The 21826-nt window shown below is 41.2% G+C and overlaps 1 protein-coding gene across 1 annotated transcript in view; it reads right to left on the bottom strand.

Annotated features, from left to right (window-relative positions):
• Positions 1–6461: 6461 nt before the first annotated feature.
• The window catches only part of PCNX1 (pecanex 1), a 92153-nt gene continuing 76788 nt past the window's right edge, over positions 6462–21826 (bottom strand). Inside the window, exons 30-35 of the mRNA XM_031065646.1 lie at positions 20981–21211; positions 20334–20608; positions 18453–18694; positions 16978–17414; positions 15480–15620; positions 6462–12068 (exon numbers count right to left, since the gene is read on the bottom strand). Of these exons, the coding sequence (XP_030921506.1) occupies positions 11928–12068; positions 15480–15620; positions 16978–17414; positions 18453–18694; positions 20334–20608; positions 20981–21211 (1467 nt within the window). The 3' untranslated portion in view covers positions 6462–11927. The remainder of the gene's footprint in view (positions 12069–15479; positions 15621–16977; positions 17415–18452; positions 18695–20333; positions 20609–20980; positions 21212–21826) is intronic.

Here is a 21826-nt window from a genome sequence, read left to right as displayed (position 1 = left end):
TATATACACACACACATATATGTGAATTGCCTCCCACAACACTTCTCTCTCATGAGGTCGATAAAACTGTTTCCATCTATGACAAGGCACAAAAGGGGAGGTGGAAACAATTAAAATTAACCAAAAGTCACCATAGCAGCAGAGTTTTGACAGCAATCCTGCACCCTATGCCTTGCTGCTCAGCTTCAACCTCTGCAAAGGCATGTTCTCCCACAGCATTCCTGGCCCCTGCTACAGCAGCTACCAGCTGAGTTAGAATTCATATTTTAAGCTTTTCTTGCACAGTTATGTGTTTTACTTGACTGTTTTGGAATTATCTACACAATGAAGGCACAGCTCCCTTCACTGCTGCCTTTCCCATCCTCCCAAATGTCTTTTAGAGCTGCAGGAAAACATTTAGAGAACAGTTTAGGAAAGGTGAGCCATCTGCATGTTTATGAAAGAGAGAGAAACCTGGTAAAGCCATGCTTGTCCCCAGGCATTGTTTGCAAAACCTCTTCAGGATGAAAAGGAAAAGGCAGTTTCAGTGAACGTGTGAGCGCCCTGTAGCAAATCCTCAGGCTGGGAAAGCTGGGCTCAGGCGGGAACACTGAGTTACAGCTATAATTTTCTTCCAGCTTCCTGCTTATGCAACCCACGTGCTTTGTGCCTAAATCTCTGTGTGATGCCTGGTTTGCTGCAGACATCCCAGGTCACAGCTCTGTAAGGCAGCCTTCACTTCTGGAGTGTCTGTACATATACATATGCACACACTTATGCAGAACAGTAGGTCCTGGGAACACTTTAGCAAACCCAGGACTGCCCCTGCACTACTCTGAAAGGTCCAAGAGACAAACCAAAAGGCTGAATGATTGTCCTGCCCCAAATGTTTTCTGCAGCTGGGCAAGCAAAGGCTCCCAGCTTGAACACACTGTCCCGATTATGCTTTTCATGGTGTGCGTAAACTTCCTGTCCTTGTCCTCCAAACCCCCACCCCTGACCATGGAAACACCTCAGCCTGTGACAAACTAGAGCTAGAGGCAGTTTCCCAAGGCACAGACAGGGACAGATGCACCTTGGGCACATCACGCATGGAGATGGCACTTTGGCCATCTTTAAGCAGCAGCACTCAGGCTGCAGGTCCCTTTGCGGGGGCAGCTGGGCCATGGGCAGTCCACCCACATGGAGGAGGAAAGGAGGTGCTGGCAGTGAGGGTGCCAGTGGTGGGAGCTAGGCAGCATTTTAGGCTTCCTTCAAGGCACTCTTTATATAGCTGCTTACATAAGGCTGTGCAATTTAGCTCCTGTTGGGAAAGAAAAGCGGGTGTAGGAGTACTGGTACACCAAACCTGACTGTAAAAGTCATCTGTGGGATTTGGGTTTTCTTTCCCTGTCATTCTCCACTAATCTCTAGAACAGCCACTGCTAAATACTTAATAAAAAAGAGAATATCTTAGCAGTAAGTCATGGTGTGCCTCCAAAACCTGAGCTGGCAGCTGGAGAATATTCCCCATACAGTTTTCCAGACATGACCACACCAAGGGCTCACAGGGGTAGCACCACAGCATTTACTCCCATTCCTGCAGTGGGGGTACCAGGCATGGAAGAAGGTGACAATGAGCTCAGGGGGGCCCATCTGCTCCCACCCCTGAGGAGCTGGAATAACCAGGGATGAGAGAAGCAAGGGGCTGTTCCCCTCCCTCCTTTTCCCCCTGGTGCTGACACTTCCTTGGCCACAGAAAAGGGTGAGCATGGGTTTTTGGGCTTAGAACAACAGTGGAAAAAGCACCACTTCCGCCAGACTTGACACTGATATGTATTTACATAGTGTGTTTCATGCCCAAGATGAAGCCCAGCTCTGCTGCGCCACCACACATCACGGCTGCCGTCTCCTTCAGGGAAGGCGTTTTCCATAATGGAAATCAATTGTGTTGAAAATAGTCAGGGAGCTGAGCAGTGTAACAGCACGCACAGACAAACACAACCACAGGCAATGCCACACTCCCAGCCAATTAATTACTCATTCCACGGGTCACTCGCAGCGCTCATCGCGCGCTCGCAGCTCTCCTGACGTGCCACACCGCACCAGGCGAGGCCGTGCAGCGGCTGGGTGCTCACAGCGATCATCCAGCACACACCCAGGGCTCCAAGGGGCTACAGCAGCAAGGCTGAGGTGGTGGCAAGGCTCAGGCAGAGATGTACAGGGCTTTCATTTCACTGAATCACCCCTCAGGTGGGTCCCACTTGGTTGTTTGAAATCAGGCTTAGTTGATGATCAGCTTTGCTGTTTCTGATGTCTCGAGCCCCTGATTTCTCACACCCAGCAGGTATTTCATCTTTCATTGTATTAAGGGGCTTATGAGAAAGACAGAGACATTTTAACAAGGCCCCTAGTGAATGGAGGAAGAGCAGCAATTTTAAGCTAAAGAACAATAGGTTTGGATTTGATATTAGGAAAAAATTCTTTATGATGAGGGTGGTGAGGGTGGGAACAGGTTGCCTAGAGAAGTGGCAGATGCCCCATCCCTGACACTGTTGAGTGCCAGGCTGGACAGAGTTCTGAGCAACCCGGCCTTGTGGAAGAGGTGTTGGATTTGCTAATCTGTGAAAGTCCTTTCCAAGCCAAGCCATTCTATGATGCTACCCCACACAGGTCCAACCAGTACAAGTTAAGTTATCCTGGTGCAAGCTCTCAGGTGGCATCTAATCCTTACCCTGGCTGGAGGACCGACACAACAGATGGAAGACCTGCCCATGCACAGGGTGCCCACTTGACTCAAATATCACCAGCAGAGACGCTTTCATATGATGTTAGGGCTGTCTCTTCTCACGGGCGCTGGCTTTCTTGATCGTGATGCACTCTGCATCATGCCAAACTGAAAAACAAGGATGTCTCAGACCTCAGACATGGTTCCCTGTGAGCTGGCAGCAGGAAAATGGGCTGGCAGGCACTGTGGTCAAGTGTGTTATAGGCAGGCCAAGCAGAGGGGTCCGGGGGGAGGTGCATACAGCATGTGCAGCAGTGGCGTGGGACAGCAGCAGGCTCCCCGGATGGCAGTGAGCTGTACCTTACCCAGGTACTTCCCTGACAGCAACTAACCTACCTTGAAGTATGAGGCATTTTCCAAATTTTTTTTTTTTTTTGAAACTCATGTAAGGTACCAGGAAAGCAGATCACCCAGGCCACAGCCAAGAATAATTTTCATAGATTCAGTGACAAAAGACAAGAGTGCTGCAGGAAGCTACCACCCAGAGGTTGCCAAGCCTAAGGCAAAGGTAAGTGAAGAGCACTAAAACCAGGGTGCAGCAAGGAGGTTATCTCGTTACTCATCAGAAAGATCCTGAGAAGGTAAGAAATAGAAGCTCCAGACTCTAACACGGCTGGGAAAGAGAGCTTGGGAGGGAGGCCTTTGCAGATCAAGGGGATGAAACAAGCCCGGTCTCACTGTAGATGTACACAACACTGATGGACCTAAACTCTCCATTAGTAGCAAAAAATAGGGATGACAAGAAGCATGAAGCTATGGTATATAATTGCCCTAAATATATCTAAGCACTGCTTCTCCCAGAGACAGCTGTTTTCTTGTTGCCTGCAGAGGGACAAGCTACCAGTTTCGCTTTCCACACCTCTGAGTGATGGGCAGAACTTGCAAATGTGCCAGCAAAGACAGAGGATGCAAAGGGCACTGGCTTTCTCCCTCAGAGAAAGTCAGGGAGGGCTGACTGCTCCAGGTGCTGGCAAACACAAACAGTACAAGAGAGAAAAAGTTAATGTACCACAGCAATGACAGTGTAGGGAGGGGGAGCTGGTCTGTTCCAAACCTCTGATATTCCCACGATGAGAAAAGGAGGAGGGCTGGAACAGTTCCTGTTGCTGGGGAACATCGCTAAGGTCTCTCTGTCCCTGACAGCCACTGCTGGGACATGTGAAATGTGCTCCACTAGCAAGGTAAAAATTGTTTTCTACAAAGACAGCATTGACTTCCGGGCAACAATCTCCTGCCTGCCTTTTCTGGCACCTGTATCAGACAACACAGGTAGGTTCGCAGGAGAGCTTCACAAGTGCCCAGGTCCCAAGCATTTGTTTCCACAGCTGAAGTAAAAAAGAGACACTGAGTGCTGTGCAAGGTCACGGTACACTGCTCTGAGCCATCGTGTAATGCCTGCCACAGCAGAATGGATGTGGGATCCAAACAAGCAGGAGAGGCTACTCAGAGCCTCATCAGCTGACATTTCTACCGCAGTTGCAGTATGGATACTTATTTGGGTTGCAGGATTTAGACATGCATTCTTAAGAACCACATGTGGAACCAGCAGCTATTTAATTCCCAGCATCACAAAGGGGTAAGAACACTGTGCCCTTTAAACCAAGGTGTAATTTGTAATTTTACCTGAGTGTGACAATGCACCATAACATATACAATACACTGAGTAAAAGAAAGGTGCCCGTTATGATTTTTTTTAGTAGTTTCTAAGACTGATATCTGCTAAATCAGAATTACAATAAAAATTAAGTTGCACTTTTGAGGAATTCACCTCTGGTTCACTTTGACATAGGGTGATTACTAGAAAGAGGCTGAAAAATTATATTAGGTCTGTCTCCTCCATTTCCTTCAGCTTCTGGAGAGTCAAAAGTGGTCTTTCTCTTTCCTGATCTGTGTTTTCCCCAATATCTTTGTCTTCCTTTTTCTTGCTATTTGTTCCCCTCTTCTTACCTCCCGGTCATGGGATCACTGACGTGAAAGAAAATAATTAGGTGGGTGGGTGTCTTCCTTTCTTTGTGATATCTTAATAGACATTATGAAATAGCGCAAAAGAAAAAAAATCAAACAGACAAATTCATTCATCCATCGCTGCCTCCTGCGCAGAGGGAAGGACACGGGGCTGCACAGGCTCCCGGGGCGGCCCAGCAGCGCAGACTCACCGGTCGCTTTAGCGGGAACAGATGGATGCTGCGCTGAGGGGGGGAATTGAAGCGGCATCTTTGGGAGCACAACCCCAAGGCCAGGCCGCGGCTGCCCCTCCGTGACCAGGCCGGGCCGGTTTCCGCGGCACGGCACAGCCCCCCGGGACACGGCACGGCCTCCCCAGCAGCAGCGCTCTACCAAGACACGGTGTTCTGCCCCAAGAGCTCGGAGAGAAACGCAAACCATGTCCTGATGAACAGAGGAAAATCCACATAAACTGATTCAACCAAAGGAGACCTATATAGTGTCACTACCCAAGCACCATCTTTCTACACGAGAATTATGGGTCATAGAAAGTCCGGGTAAAAATAGGATAGAGGACCATCTTTGGCAATACAAGGAAGCCATGCAATACACATTCCAGCCACCCAGACCAGGTGCCTGTTGTAGAAGCAAAGACACCGCTCCGAGGTCCTTGATAGGCTCACAGGGATACAGTGGCTTGGAGTAAGTGAACTGGATTTCTCTCAGGCCAAACTACCCTAAGAAATAGCCTCCAACCACTAACCAGGGCTCCAGTTGCCCAATTTTTACCAGTTGCAGGCTGTCTGCTGACACCAACAGCAAGAAATGGTGGACTTACAGCAACAATCTTGTCCTTTGCCAGCCCTACAGCAGTCTGGAAGTGCTGCTCCTCCTTTTTTGATATTGTCAGCTGAAAGCTCAGCTGCCTCTTAAAAACACAGCAGTTACAGAACTTCTGATCTTTTCACTGAGACTCACTTACTCACATTAAAAAATACAAGTTGTTTTTCCTTAGGAACACTTGCTCTATTTATGTTCTTCTCTCTCATTCAGCTACTGGTCAAGTGTCACAGACAAGCAGAAGTTGCAGATGTTTGTTTTGGTTTTATACAAAGAAACATCCAATCTTTAAAGACACAGAGTTCTCCAATCACCATTGTTTATGTTAGAAGTGATCTTTTAAACTGTAAGGTGCAAGATAATGTTGTCTCTGTACAAGTGTGAACTATTTGAAAGAATGGACAGACAGCAGCTGACTATTTTTAAACTAGCATCACTGTATCAAAAAGTGTTTCATGTAAATACAGTCATCAGGGGGACTCCACCCAATGCCACACTTGGCTATCAGATCCAGGATGGCAGAAAATTAGAAATGACTGATTAAACCACTAGGTAAGGTGTTTCCCAGCACAGTATGATGAATGAAAAATTACTGAGGACAAAGACAGTACAAAGAGTGTTCTGGCCTTTGAAAAACATTCAAGAGAAGGGAAATAACTGATAGAGAAAATGCTTCAACAAAGATAAAACATTTTAACTGTAAAAGCGAGGGCATGTGGCACTTAGTTATGCAAAAGCATGAAAATGGGGATGATGCTGGCAGCAAAACAGCAATAGGTAAGGTTATTCTTTGCATAGCTACAAAAGACAATTTTTAAACAAGAGAATCCTCCATTAGAAGATTGTTTGAATAAACTTAAAACAGTCCTTATAGGGAATTTGTGAAAATGACATCTTAAGAGAATGTAATCGTGCAATAAATGACAACAAGTGAAAAAAGGTTCTTTTATTTCTCAGTGTTTCTCCACTGTCAATACTGTCCTTTTGCTGCAACAGGTTGCAAAAAAACTCTCTGCCTTTTCCATTTTAAACAGCTACAATATTTACAGGCTGTTTCCAATAACACACGCAGACACATACACGCTCACAGACACGCAGGTACATATATCCCTATCCCTGGCAAGGTAACCTTTTGCTGGTAGAGGCAATATATATTTTCATTGTCCATTAAAAACCAAAGCCATCCTCTTGTTTATGCTCTACTCCCCTCTCCATTTCCTAACCAGCAGCTATTGTCAGGCTTTCAACGGCACCTGTGTAAGAAGTTACATATCCAGCTATTTGATTGCCATTTCTCAAAGTTATCACCTAAGTGTACTGGGCTTATCTATCCAAACTGTACATACCAGAAGACATAAAAATTGCTCATATTCAAATGTTCATGACCAAGTGATGTAGGTATACTCCCAAAATCTTTTGGGGCAGCCATCTTAATCACCTTTTTAGAAATATGCATATCATGCTGGGGTGAAACAAGTCACATGCTTTACCTTCCACCAAGGTGTTATGTACCCACTTTTTTACTAAGGCACCAGGAATTACCAGTATAATTTCTGAAAGAGTCCAGCGCCACTGAATGTACTGCATTAGAATATCAAATAACAAGCCAGACAAGAAAAGAATAGATGCCTATATAATAGGTATAAAATTCCTTAATAAAATTAAGTACATAAAACCTGTGGTGGTACAACCCCAAATCCAATATAAGTTGAATAATATTGTTAATGGTAAGAAATGCAATTTATCCAGCTCCATTTTGTGAATTGAGAGTTCTGTAATTGAGAAAGGTCTTTAAAGCAGTGTCTTTGTTATCTACTCCTAGGTTGCATGGTGGTGTGTGCATTATCAGAGAAGGCTGAATCAATCATAGGGCATCTCTTCCCCCCTTGCCCCAAACCAGACAAAGCTTTATAGCCTCTTGCCAAAGGCACAGACCTGTGCCATGTCTTCATCTCACCAGTCATCCAGGCTTCTCAAAGAGTTCTTCAGTTCCCAAAGGCATTCTGACCATGGGATGAGGAATGACTGGTGACGACTCCTGACTGGAAAACTGACATCACCACTCAGAAACATGCCAGATGTCCCATGCAAAGTGGCTGTAGGACCATCCACCCTACATGGAATTACCTCAAGAAATAATCATCACCATCATCTTCCCCAAACTCTGAAACCATTCCACACATGCTGGATCATGAGAGAGATTTCCAGAATCCAGCACTAGTATCATCCATTGCAAGTAGCACAGAAGTCTAGGTGTCATCAGTGGTGCCACATACACAGTTCTAGGTTTTTGGTTTTTTTTAATCAGAACATTTTAAAACATCTCACAGAGAAGTGAAATGAGAAAAGGTTTTAAAACATCATGTAGTAGCCATTTTTACTAATGACATTATCTGCTAAATGGGGTTTTCAAGTCCTTTTCTGCAACTGAATGTTTTAGGGAGAAGTCCTTACATATGTACACACAGATTCAACCTCCAAAGAAATCTAAGAAAGAAAATAGATTGGACTCTACCTGGAAGCTACAACAGTAGGACTTAACTGGAACGTTCTTATGGCAAGAGAATATTACAATGCAAGGGGACAGAGTAAAAGCAAACATCTGTAAGGGTTTTCATAAAAGTCTAGAAAGATCTAAAAAATTCTGCTCTATGGTAAGGTTCAATTTGGACTGACAGGACTAATTTGAAAATATCCATCTTTTCCATCCTTACAACAGCAGAAAAATATTACACATCAAGACAAAGGCCAAGAAAATAAAAGATGAAATAACTTCTATCTAGAACAGAGGTTTCCACAGACAGGTCTATCCTGGGGGGAGGTGTGCCCACATGGCCAAGAAGGCCAATGGTATCCTGGCCAGTGTGGCCAGCAGGACCAGGGTTGAGATCATCCCCCTACAGTCAGGAAGATTAGGTCCCACCTTGAGTGCTGTGTCCTGTTCTGGGCCCCCCAATTTAGGAAGGACATTGAGATGCTTAAATGCATCCAAACAAGAGCAACAAGGCTGGTGAAGGGTCTGGAGTACAAATCCTACAAGGAGGCTGAGGAAGCTGGGGTTGTGCAGCCTGGAGAAGAGCAGGTGCAGGGGAAACCCTACCACTCTCAACTCCCTGAAAGGAGGGTGTAGCCAGGTGGGGATTGATCTCTTCTCCCAGGTAACCAGTGCCAGGACAATAAGACCCAGTCTTAAGCTGTGCCAGGGGAAGTTTAGGCTGGGCATTAGAAAGAAATTCTTCACAGAAAGAGTGACTGGACATTGCAATGGGCTGGCCAGGGAGGGGGTAGAGTCACCATCCCTGGAGGTACTTAAAAGACTGGATGTGGCACTTTGTATGCACCGTGGTCTAGTAGTTGACAAAGTGGTGTTCAATCATAGGTTGGACTCTCTGACCTCAAAGGTCATTTTCAACCTAGTTAATTCTGTGTGATTCCGAGTTAGAAGAAAAACATTTTTGTGTCACTTGCACAGTGACACAAAAGAAGAAAAACATTTGTGTTGCTTGCACAGTAGAAACCAAAGATAAACTCTGTACAAGCCAACATAAAATCGTATCAATCTTAATAAGTACAGGAAAATCTTTAGAGTTAATTTTCCAAAGTCTTATGGAAGAGTGAAATCTCAACTAGGTGGCTTCTGTTGAGCAGATCTGGAATAGGTATGAGCACTATGTGAATGGCTTCACAAAAGATGTTAGCCGAGTACCTGAAAGGAAATGTTAACCTGTTAGCTGTGCACATTAAAATCCATCTCCTGAAGTCAACATATCAAAAGCCTTATGTTTTATAAAAAATAGAAATATTCATTAATTCTCTTTGCCCTTAAAAAAAAGTCTCTCTCTTTCCCTATCTGCTGTTTGCCAATCCAATTCCAGGCAGATACACATATGCACTAAAATTTTTACATTAACAAGCCATTAATTCCTATCACATCTTTTACCAGCAATGGACATTGTCCTTACCTTGCCCAAAAGCGAGCGAGAGATTGTTCAGTCAGGGTTAACATACTGAAAGTTCTTTCAGTCAGCTTAAAAAAAAAAAAAAGGCAAAAAAATCTAACCTATATATTTTGGTTTTCAGTCATTTGTTTACCTCAAGGCTTCAGTCCAAGGGAAAAAAAACCCCAACTCTGTGCAACTAATGTCAAATAGGGCCTTATTTTCAAACAAACTTCTCCCTTTTGAATGAAGCAATGTTCCTAGTGATACAGAAAACCTGTATTAATTAATTAAAGGTATCAATTAATTAAGAGTATTTACCTGAAGAGAAGGACATAGAATAAAATCTTCACTAAAAGGCCTTCAATTCAAAACCAACACATTTTCTTCATTCCTGATAGCAGCATTACCAGACCACTACAGAAGTTTCATCTTCTGTAGTACATTTCATACATGCAGGAGATTAATTCAACTACTCTATAACGTGATACGTATGATAAGTAATTTTGCTGTTCTACATAGTTTCAAGGGTGGCAGATCTGTGCATTTATACCATGATTAAATGGGACCATGTATGAATAAAGTGAAAAGTAATATGCAACTTTAAGATGCACAGCATTTCGAGGACAAGTTTGCATAGTCAATGATGCAAGCAAGGTCCCAGTATCATTCACTGGGAACAGAAGCTGGAACTGAGTAGCTACCAGGCACACAGACTTACCCTTTCATGGCCAGATGCATACAGTGACTTGAGCTGGAATACCAGTGTTTCTTAGGTAGCCGTTTCTTCCTTTTTTCTTATGCCATATAATTTCACTCTTGCATTAGGTACATAATGGACAATGTTTCTCTAAAGTCAGAGAACTAATTATAATAACCTCTGTGGTATATCAGAAGTCTCTTCTAATTACAACACATATAAAGAAGTGGAGGTGACTGGGAAGAAGATGGCTGCTCCCAAAAGCTAGAACTGTATGCAAATTCCCCACAGAGACCTATATAATTACAGGTCAGAAACAGGAAACAATCACAACAGGTACATTTCTTTCTTACGGATTAAGAAAAGCGAGTCATAGGAACTGCAAGTCAAGAACAAACCAGTTTCCCTCTCACACTCCCATGATAGTTCTGAGTTACTTGTTTCCCTGAATACACACTTTTAAAAAAATACAATAAAACCTAAGATATGTAACATGAATAATTCAACTTCACAGTTATAAATACTCAAATTACACTTACATAGAATATATAATCACAGAAAATAAAATTCAAGTCATAGAAAAGAATGAAGACTAAAGGGAAAGAAAAGGCAAGGTGGTAAAAGTGATACAAGTTTAGGGCTGTGCCTTCTATAAAAGATCATTGAAAGCAGAAGTCAAGTTTTGTTGGGTTCCTTTTTCGTTTTGTTTGGGAAGTTGTTACTGTTTTTCTTTTTAAGTTGGATAGAATAAAAAAAAACCCTTCAAGCATCTGTGAAGTAATCATGGACCTGCACCTCCCACTACAAAATAAAACCACTGTGTTTGCCAGAAAAGAGCCAACAACACAGCCAGCTCTGGGTGTAAAGAAGCAAAGTAGCCATGGCTAGTGAAGGGAAGACAGATGGAAAGTCATATTGGGGCCCTCTTAAAAGCTAGATGTGTTGTACAGGCTTGAGGTACCACTGCCACCACAATAAAGTCTGATGTAGCACAGGGATACTCAGGTGCTTTTCTACACATTTGTTATTTTACCATTTATTGTGAAGAGGATGCAGCAAATGCACTTGTACGAAATACAGAACATAGAACCAAACCCATGGCACAGCCCTTACCATCAACATGTATATGGAGAGGGAGGGGATTAATCCCAAAGGCAATTTAAATAATGGTATTTTTATATACTTATATTTATATATATAAATAAATGTTCTCAGCAATCTCAGGGTTGTTTTTAGTGCATTGCTGTAAAAAAATTAGTGCAGTTCTCATTAATGTTTAGCTCATAAGGAATAAGAATCTATACATCTGTTCAGTCTCTTCTTGCCACACCTGAAACCCTTACACTGTTTCACCAAACTGAAGGTTTGTAGTCAATTTCATTAAAATAAGGTGGATGAATTCCACACACTCTGTGACAAGACACGGCAATTTTTGGCAAAACAATTAGAAAAATATGAGGTGCTCTGATCTTAGAACTGAAAAGTTTGTTGATTTAAAGCATTATGCAATGCATAACAAAATTTATAAACAAAAGATATGTCTCAACAAAACTATCCTTCATGCAAGTGTTTCTTCAGCAGCTAACAACTTAAAAAAATTTCTTACACTTGTTTATTTGGGGGAAGGGACTTAGACAAATCTGTGTTTCAAGTCCTTTCCTACAACCGGACCAAAGTTTCGTGTCCTGGGAGCTGCTTCTTCTGGACCCCTCTCTCTTCTGAATCATTGGAGAAGGGGAAGTTTCAGTCTCAAAGAGATTTACACTTCAGCCCCAAGTTCAAGGACTCCAGTTTCAACAACAGCAACATATTTATCTTCAATTTGAACCAGCAGGATGGTTTTATCTATATGTGACCGACTACTTGGATCTCTGCTGCAAGGCACCCAGCGGTGAATCACCTGGGAGGAAAAAAAAAAAAATCAAAGTATAATAAACTGTAAGCTCCACAGGGAGAGCTGTCTTATCAAAGTTGTGGCTTATGATAACTGAAGGCCCTTACAGGGCCAAAGCAGCAAAAATACAGGTGCTATATGACTTAGCTGCACATTTTCAATGACAGCATACCCACAGATAAGCTGCACATTGAAGTCTTGCTGAAGATCTGCTTCTTAAAATCACAGTTAGATCTTTTACAACCATGACAGCAGCCAGTCTGATTTAGATTTGAGTAGGAACAACTTGACCCAAATCAAAACCAAACAGTTCATCCAAAGGGAGTAGCAACTATAAAAAGGGCACACAGAGATTTGGGATATTTTGATGCTCAGTTTGTAATAATCTTAAAACAGCTCAGTGCTGTGCAGCACAGAACTGCAGCTCACCGGGAGTCAGGTGTAAACTATGTCTCTTGCAAGTTAAAGCTCTTGCCATGATGTTGTTACCTATGCACTGTGAATTCAAGGTTGATCTTCTAAACCAAGCTATTCAAAGATAATTTTAAATTAAAAATATTACAAAGAACGGGTTCAGAAACAGTGCTACAAATTATTGTATCATACTTCCTTGGATCTACAGAACTCAAGTACTTTGATCTGCTACTTCCAAGGATCTTCCCTGATACTGACTGCCTGAAGGTCTCTTTTTCATACCTTGTATGTCTCTATTTATCTGCCTCCTTAAAAACACACTCTTAACTTCTGGGTGCCCCAAAGGAACCATAAGGATGCTCCATTAGCATGGGTAAAAGTACCATCAGCTTCATAGGAACAGAATTATCTCAAATTTCCCAATTGTGGGAAAAGAACCCTTAATTCAAGACAAAGTAAGTCAAAAAGCAAGTAAAACTAATTTTTACAAATTCCACAGCAGTAAAGTTTTCAAGAGTCCTAAAGATATAAAAGGGGAAAAGTGACAGAAAACCACAGTCTTCCAAAATCAAATCCAAGAGACTCACTTAATCTTTATTATACATAGCTGGCAATTTCTCTTAACACTGGGTGAAGGATATTTAGCTTTGTCCATTGCATGAGATCTATGCTGCATAGGTATAGGGAGAGCAGTTCAGGCAGGGAAACACAGCATCTTTAGTTCCTCTGAAGTAACAGTGTGATATTTAAGTGTCTATTCAAGTCTGCCTTCAAAGAGTGTCCCTATAATTTTTATGCTGCTGTATGGAATGAGAACAGGAATATCCTGTCCCCAGACACAATAAGAAGTTCTCCAATGAAGTCCCAAGTACTACATTCTTGTTGCCCAAGTTAACTCTGGTGCCTTTGAGATTGCTACACGCATCAATATCATGGCTCCTTAAAAGCTGTGTATCTGCAAAAAGTTGTACACAGATTAAAACTCATCACTGCCATATTGCCACACTCAGTTTTACCATCTTTTCTATAATCACTGGCATTTATTTGGTACATGCAAAATGCTGTCACTAGGTAGTCAAGATGTGGTAAGAATCTCTTGGAGGAAAAGGGTTCTTCTACACCCCAGTATCATGCATCATAGAAAGATAATGCTGGGCATACCCTCTCAAAACCAGAAAAAATAGCTACATTCCAAAGAGGACTGCTAAATGTAATTTCTTTGAAGAAACCTTATAATGTCTTTCTTCCTTAACCATACATTGCACTGCATACTTAGCAAGGTAGACTAAATTAGGAAAAATGCTTTTTCTATGTAGCAGCAAAGTTTTAAACTACCGAGTGCTGAACTTCATACTGAGAGCAGACATAAGGTAAACTGCTTAATGAGCAGCAACTCAGCAGGTAAGAATAATTTCTGTCTATTTGAAGAAAGGACCACAGCCACAGGATGAGAAAAGGAAGATTGTCCTAAGAGCTTTACTGATACTAGTATGTTTAACCACAGGCAGCTGAAGCAGGCAGTGTCATCAAATTAAATCCTTTCCTCCTAATCACACACAGGATAATCTGGTGCTTTCCTCCCTTTCTTGTTGGGTTAAAAGATGGTCTTCTAAAAAAACCTGTCTATATGCTGTACCAAAAATAGATGAGAAGCATTCAGAACAACAGCTTACTCTAACCTTTAAATCCTCGTTTTAATCTTTCTACAGCATCAATCATTGTACATGTACATGCAGCATGCTGCACTTCACAAAACACACTCACAAACTCCAGAAAAAAAATTGCCCAGCAACACCAGGCAAGAGGACATGTTTCAATATAATCCTTTACATTCACCATCTTTACCACATTCTTGATCTGCATCAGTATGTCTAAACCCAAGATAACTGAGAACATTTGCAACAGCATTCTACTAACAGGTGTTACCTACAATGTAACTCTACTGTCCTAAGATTGGATTGTCAAATCTGGTAGATTGCTTCCATGAATAATTGTGTTTCCAGGGCCTTTTCTTCATGTAGATACAATGGCCAGGTAGATGCAGTGCACACTGTGTTACTGGCATAGCTCCATTTCTTACCTGAAGTTTGCACATACATCCACAGTTACGTGGACTTTCAAATGGCAAAATCTATCCCTAAAAACAATTTATAAATAATGCCTCCAACTGAGGTAAGCAAAGAAATTTCTTCAAAACAGATCTATTGCAAATGAAAATACAGTTGTATTGAAAAACAATTGTAGCCTATGTCAGTGACTCTTCCCTCTACCACCAAGAGAATACTGGAGCATCTCTACAGACATCAAGTTCTTAAAAAAAAAAGTACATCTCAGTAAAAATCAAAAGGTTTCAAAGACCACACTGGGTTTTTCTGCTCATAAAAGGAGCCTAAATTGGGAGATAAGTTTTCTAGCCAATGCAGTCTATTTTTGTAAACTGCAGATGTAACATCCATACAGAAAAGAGAGACAAAATTTCAAGTCATGGGATTTCACAAGTTTTAGTTAGTACAGCTTATCTTCTTAAAGGAAAGTAAACACCTACCATAAAGTATCTATTATATAATAAAGCGACATCTAAAGACTATCTCATTTGGCTCTATTTTGATCAGAATAATTTAAAATCAAATACTGTTTATCTTTCAATTAAGGACTTGTTAGTAAATTTGTTCAGGGATTGACAGTTTAAAGAAAAGAAAATGAATGTTGGATGAATGAGAGGAATGCCTGAAAGATCATGACAAACTGAAAGAAGGCAAGGAAGGAGTGGTGGCTTACAACATTTGAAACATCATCCTATCTTCTGCACAGATTTGCAGAAATAGTTCTCTGCCTCAAATTAGGATTCTAGACCTGCTCTTCCAGTAATAGTGACTTTGAGGACAGCTGCTGATCTAATTTATCTACTACATCAATCTTTTCATTGACATATAGGCAGACTGCCACAGAATCAAGTCACTGCCTTTTTTAAGGTTAGCTTGCCAACTTCCAAGCAAAACTTACATGGCCTTCCATGCCTTCCTGAGGACTCCAGTCTTTCCAGCTGTTTCTTCCAGCTTTTAGCCGTATCACCTCATCTGGCCACTGCAGCTCTTTCCTTTTTGACACGTTGATCCCTTCCAGTACTTGACTGGGATCCATTAACTATAAGTAGGAATTGAGTTTCGACTGTTAGTTCAGCCAAAATTTAAAAGAAACCTTTTGCATAATTCCAGATAATTGACTTTAACCCACTGAAATTGATTTCTGACCAATTTCAAGGTTGGAAACTTGAGCTCCAGGCTCTCCAAGCCCAAACAGCACTGAATTTGGAAATGATGCTGTGGTTTCAGACACCACTGAATATGGTGAATATGCCAGTTCACTGAAGCAACAGCTCTGGTTCCATTCCCCACCTCTTTCAGTTATACTAGCTCATGGCAGGACTGGGGAGCTGGCACAACAAAAGCATTGGCAGCACACAGTCTAGTAGCAGGGAAAAGTTAAGTGATGATGAGCTGTTACAATAGGCTCATTACTTCTTACAGAATATCTTAAGAAACTTGGGGAATTCATTGTTAGGTAGAAGAAGTATTTATCTACTAGCATGGTTAGTTGAGACCCACCCCATGTTTTGAAGTAAACTGGCCTTTCCACAGGGCAAGCAGGAGAAAACTCCTGAAAAATTCTTCCTATGTAAGGACAGAGAGAACTTCATAATGTCCACTATCCAAGGGCACATATCCACTTTATCCTCCTCACACAGAGGATTAGTAAGCAGCTTCATAAAAGGGCCCTTGCCTGCAAACAAAAGCTATTAAGCACAGATCTGAAAAATTAATTTAACTTTGCCCACTATGACGCAATTTACTAAGGATTACTTAAACTGAGGTGGTATCAGCAATGAAATCATGTTTATTATGATCTAAGCTTTAAATAGACTTCTTGATGTTTCCCACTAGTATAGTGCCAAAGACATGTATGTGGGGCTAATAAGAGCTAAGAAAGCAAGAATAAATAATCCTGGATTTTTACAAAACAAGTCAGGCTGCCATGATTAACTTAGTCAATAGTGAATTGTTTGCTGCTCAGTAAACCCTGAAGTGGATATAACCAAAGAATAAATACATATGAAAGTGAAAGCAAGTATTTTACACATAGTTTTGCAGAAAATCTACTTGGCTTTAAAAAAAAACTTTCTATCCTGCAAATGAAGCTGTTTAGCTTTACATGCTGTAATGCATAAAAGGTAAACTAAATACGAAGTGGAACTGAGTTCCACTGACATTCTCAGAGCTGCACTACAGCAAAAAAAAAAAAAAGTAAACAAGGAACATACAGGAAGGCTGCTTGTCCAGAAAACCTTTTCTTTACATTAATTCTCCAAACATAACTGCACAGAAACTGTATACCAGATGTTCTACAACATGTATTTGTAAGTAGCAATTTCAACAACATACAAAGGAGCAACTAATAAAAGCATGTGGAAACATAAGTTAACTTGTTCTTCTAGACTATTCACCTGGATTCTGTAAATAACGTCATCCTTTTTGGCTTGCATTTGGTTTGCAGGGCTTGCACTGCCACCTGACTGAGTTTCAGCTGCATTACTCCCTCCTTCTGTCCCTAGAAAGCCCACAAGGGCATGCTGTTTACAGGCTGGGATGCTTTGGCTGGAGCTGCTAGAAGAGGGCAGTCCATGCTGCATGCTGACCCCAGTCTGGCCAGTAGGTTCCATTTGGTTGACCATAGACAGGCGGGACTGGATGGATGAGGGGAGGTTGCGAAGGGATATCTGACTGGTGGAAGAGCGCCGGCAAGGCACAAAGCCCGCTGTGGATGTGCGAAGAGATGAATGACGGCTGGCGTAGCAGTAGGATGAATGGCTAGCGACTGAGGCACGGGCAGGGGAATGTCTGACAAGGCTGGACTGCACAGAGTGGGAGCTGTGACTGGTGCCTAAAAGTAAAGGATACACAATCAGGAAAGTTTGATAAAGCCTCCCACACACAATAGATTGCCAACACAAATGTTTTAGTGCACAGATACACAAAACTGATTGGTCTAACATCATCTGAAACAGATGTATTGCAGAAGATCTCTGCTGCATCTCACATAGCAGAACATTTCAATACATTCCATTCAGCTTATCTCAGAATTTCATATTCTGTTCAATTCACAATCCCTATCAGACAAGTATCTTGAAAAATGCTTCAGTCTTGCACTTTCTGCACGAACAATTTCTTACTTAATATTAGCACTTCAGTTGGCCATACTTGAGGCAATAAGAGAGGTACAGATGCCCATGTTTTAAAATAATATCCTTGATTACACATTCAAAGCTTGGGTCAGAAAATTCATTAGAACAAAAGCTATTTTAAAACAAGTTCAAATTTAATACACTTGAAGCTAAAAACAAATTGCAGTTCATGAGCATTGGTGTAATTGTTTCTCCTATACTAAATATTTGCAGATAACTCTCCTCAGCTGGTAGACCTAATTATGTTCATACAACTCCACACATCTGGATTTTCTTTGTGAGTAAAGGCAATGTTTGAAAGACTTTCTCAGCTTTAGTGTTTGTCACCTCCTTAACTACAGATCACTATGGACCCTTGGATAGATTCAGTTAGAATACTGTGCAAATAAGAGAATTTGTTTCACTGTATAAATAAGAAATATAAACATTCCCAAAAATGATGAGTTCAGCATTTGGAAACATCAGAAGTGAAATATCCAGTCTGTAGAAACCTGTTTTAAAAAGTTATTTAATCTACTTGTCAGCACAACTATACCCCTATTTATCAGATCTGTTTAGGAACCTTGTATTGCATAAAACAGTATTGTAGTTTGAGATGAATCCAGCAGCTCTTAGCACAACATAAAATCACATCACTTTAGTTTGCTTTTTCTTTTAACTTAGGCCAAAGAGCTGAAAGGCCTGTTCTAGCTATAGGACCGAATTTGTATGAAGTTGTCTCTTTGTTTCAACTTTACCCAGAGTGGAGGGATGAGTTGGTGGATGAGCTGCAGGAAAAGCTGTGGGATGAGCTGCCACAGGAGGGTGCTGTACTGCTCCAGGTCCCTGCCCTGTAGTTGCATTCCCTCCTCCTTGTGACATGCTGCTCTGTGACTCATTGATAGTTGCATTGTTACTTGTGCAAGAAGCTCCACCTCCAGCATCTGAATCTTCAATATTTCCACCACTATTGCAGCCAGCTCCACAGCCTTTCCTTAGTCTGGAAACAAAATGCAAGTGATACATTAATGCACACCTCCTAATCATTAGTATTCTAAGAAATGCTTCATGACATGCAAAAGGATCAGCACAATCCACAGCACTTCCTAAAATCAGTTAAAACCTGACTTTATTTTCTGAGAATATGCTTTGCAAATATAAACACTGCTTTCTAAGAGATTGCAATTTTTTTCACGACAGCTATTCAATAACATTAGCTTTTTAAAAATTATTCCACCTCTGAAATCCAATAAAGTGATAAAATTCCAACTCAAATGCTCATAGTACATCCTGGTTATTTTGGAACAATTTAGTAAAACTTATGCAACTTAACACACTAGTCATGTATAACTGCTACACTGCAAAATCTTTGTCTACACAGACTAGCAAGGAAAATGTTTCCTGGATCTTTAATGTACTTGCTGTCTGTTATCTTCAGTAAAGCACTCACAATTGTTTGAAGCACATACTGAACACTTGGACAGTAGGTCAGCCACCATTTTCCAGCATACATAACCACACAGTTTTTTCACCACATCGTTTACACTAATAAGCTTCAAAAGGATACAAACACCACAGCATATTTCCTCCTCCCTTCAATTCCTACTTTCATTTTTCTTTTCTGCCACACTCAAGTACACTGAGCACTCCTTTCCAATTTTTTTGTCCCGGGACACAGAATCCTGAAGCATAAACCTTGGATTCAAATACTGTCGTGTGTCATGCTTTCACCTGTTATTCTACCAAGCTGGACAAGCTGACGGCAATAGGAGACAAATATCACAGACTGCAGTAAATGTGGCATTTTTGGCACTCTGGGTGAAGCAGCATGTTCTGTTCTGATATGCTGTACATGTCTAAGATAAATACAACCATCAGAACAGCTACAGGACTGTTCAGACCACAGCACAAGCTCCTGGAACTACTAAGAACTGGGATGCACAATTCTGAATGGCACATAGCTGCCACTGTTGCTTTTGGAGCCACAGTCATAGAGGGCCAGAAGGGCAGTAAAAGTTCTCATGGCCTATAAAACACAGCACAGCAAGAGTTTGTACTGGATTACCCAGGGGTCATGTGGGGAAACAATTATATCATTCCAGTTACTTCTTCTGGCACTAACATACAGCATCATATAACATATAAGCACTTGTGAGATTTTGAACAACAGCTAAAGCTTGCATAACTATGGATGAGAATGCTCTAAAACATTAATATAGGCACTATCATACTAAATATCTGCCAGACAGGGACCCTACCAAACAGTCCTGATTCTGTAAAGATGGTATTAGAGACTGCAAAAGCCATCATACTGAAAAAACACAGTACAGAAGTTGCATTGTCTCTCATTATCAAATCTAACACTAGATCTGAAATTGCAGTTCCTGCATCTAGACTTTGTCTTCTTTCCTCTGAGCTCTCATTTACATAGTTTGTGGTATATTACTCAGCCTTGGAGATTAATCCTGTACCAAAGCAGTTGCCATATGTTACTAATGTGCCTAAAATAAGAGTCAAGGTTTATTTATTTTAATGTGATTGAATATTATAAATTATGCTGTGTTGGGCCTGTGCAAGACTAGTTAATGGCATGAGAGCATGAACACACACTAACGAGAACCCCATTCTACATGGCTTACCTGTGCCATGTAGACACTATGAAGTTTCTGATGTTTCCTAAGCTGATGGCTCCCCCAAGAATGTCCTTTAGCTGTTCATGACTATCTGAATAGGAAGTAGTCAAAGGTGAGACATAGATTGGGTATCCAATTGGCTGGTCACAAGAAGAGTTGATCATGTTCCTCAGAGCTTGTTTAGCATTTTGGATACTTCCTCTTTCTGGATTACGATTACGCAGGAAGACAAGCTCCTGCTGTTGTCCTGCCCACAGGCCACGTACACACTCCTTATTGACCTGCAAAAGCCAAGAAGAGAAGCTGTGTCAGAAAGTGAAGCAATGAGAGTATGTGGTGACTGCTGTGTTATACCAAAGCCTTCGTGAGCACATGCAGTATTGCACTGCAGAACTGCCAGCATTCACATACAGGTCTTTTACAGGCTGAATTTAGGGGCACAGGCTGCAACAGTGAGCACAAACAAATTTAAGGATGGGATAAGAAATAAGTGAGAAGGAACTGATTTTCTGATACAATACTTGCACTATATGAGAAGAACCAGCCCTATTAATAATAAAACAGTAAAGATTTCAGTTGAGGCAGCAGTTTGGTATAGTTACTAAAATACACCCCAACTTGCTGTCACACTGTGAAACGTACACAAAGCTTACCTTAATGACCCTGAAACTGAGATAGCGCTTATTGAGCATAATGATTTTATATTCATTGGTGCCATCATCCATCACGTGGCGCAGAGCAAGAAGGGACGGAGAATTGGAAAGAACTGCACTTCGCCAAGCAGGGTCCCCTTCATGTGCTATAACTAGATTTTCTTCATGAGTTGTTATAGCTTCATAAAGGACAGAAGGATCATCATATTCATCTGGAGAAGTGAAGTGATCCTGTTTCCAATAATACATGTTCATTGAGCTATGATTAACATTTCAGATATAACTACATATAAAAACAGAACATTTCACACCTCCAACTTTTCAAATGACCAGAGCATAACACAAAGTTAGCCATCATCAACATCAAATACCTACTTAAGAACACTGTTAAAGATGACTTCTTTTACAACAGATTGGTTCTGTTTGTTTGTATTTACTTCTTTTTCAACTTAAAACCAAAATGATGGGAAGGACCTGCCTATCACTGATTCAAGTAAATTTCTAGATGAATTTTACACTAGATTTATATGTATTTATACTGTTGGCAGAAGCTTTTTAGTTTTAGCTTCTCTTCTTATTCGTAAGCCTCCAACTGTAAAATGCTCTTAAGTAAAGCACTGATTATTCACCAAGACTGTACTATATGAAAATAGCAATAAGAAGAAAAACAATATTTACTATTAAAAAGTTCACATTAATACTTGATGACAAACTTCTTCAGCATCAAGACAACTTACATTACTGCCAATAAAAAACTGCAAAACACCACACAAACAAAACACAAAACCTGCAAGTTCATTTCAGTATTGAGTAACATTACTTTCTGACTAAAAAAGGATTATGGTT

The sequence above is a fragment of the Geospiza fortis genome, unplaced genomic scaffold (genome assembly GCF_000277835.1).
Source record: "Geospiza fortis unplaced genomic scaffold, GeoFor_1.0 scaffold54, whole genome shotgun sequence".
Classification (NCBI taxonomy): domain Eukaryota; kingdom Metazoa; phylum Chordata; class Aves; order Passeriformes; family Thraupidae; genus Geospiza; species Geospiza fortis.
This window is presented reverse-complemented; position numbering and strand designations above follow the sequence as displayed.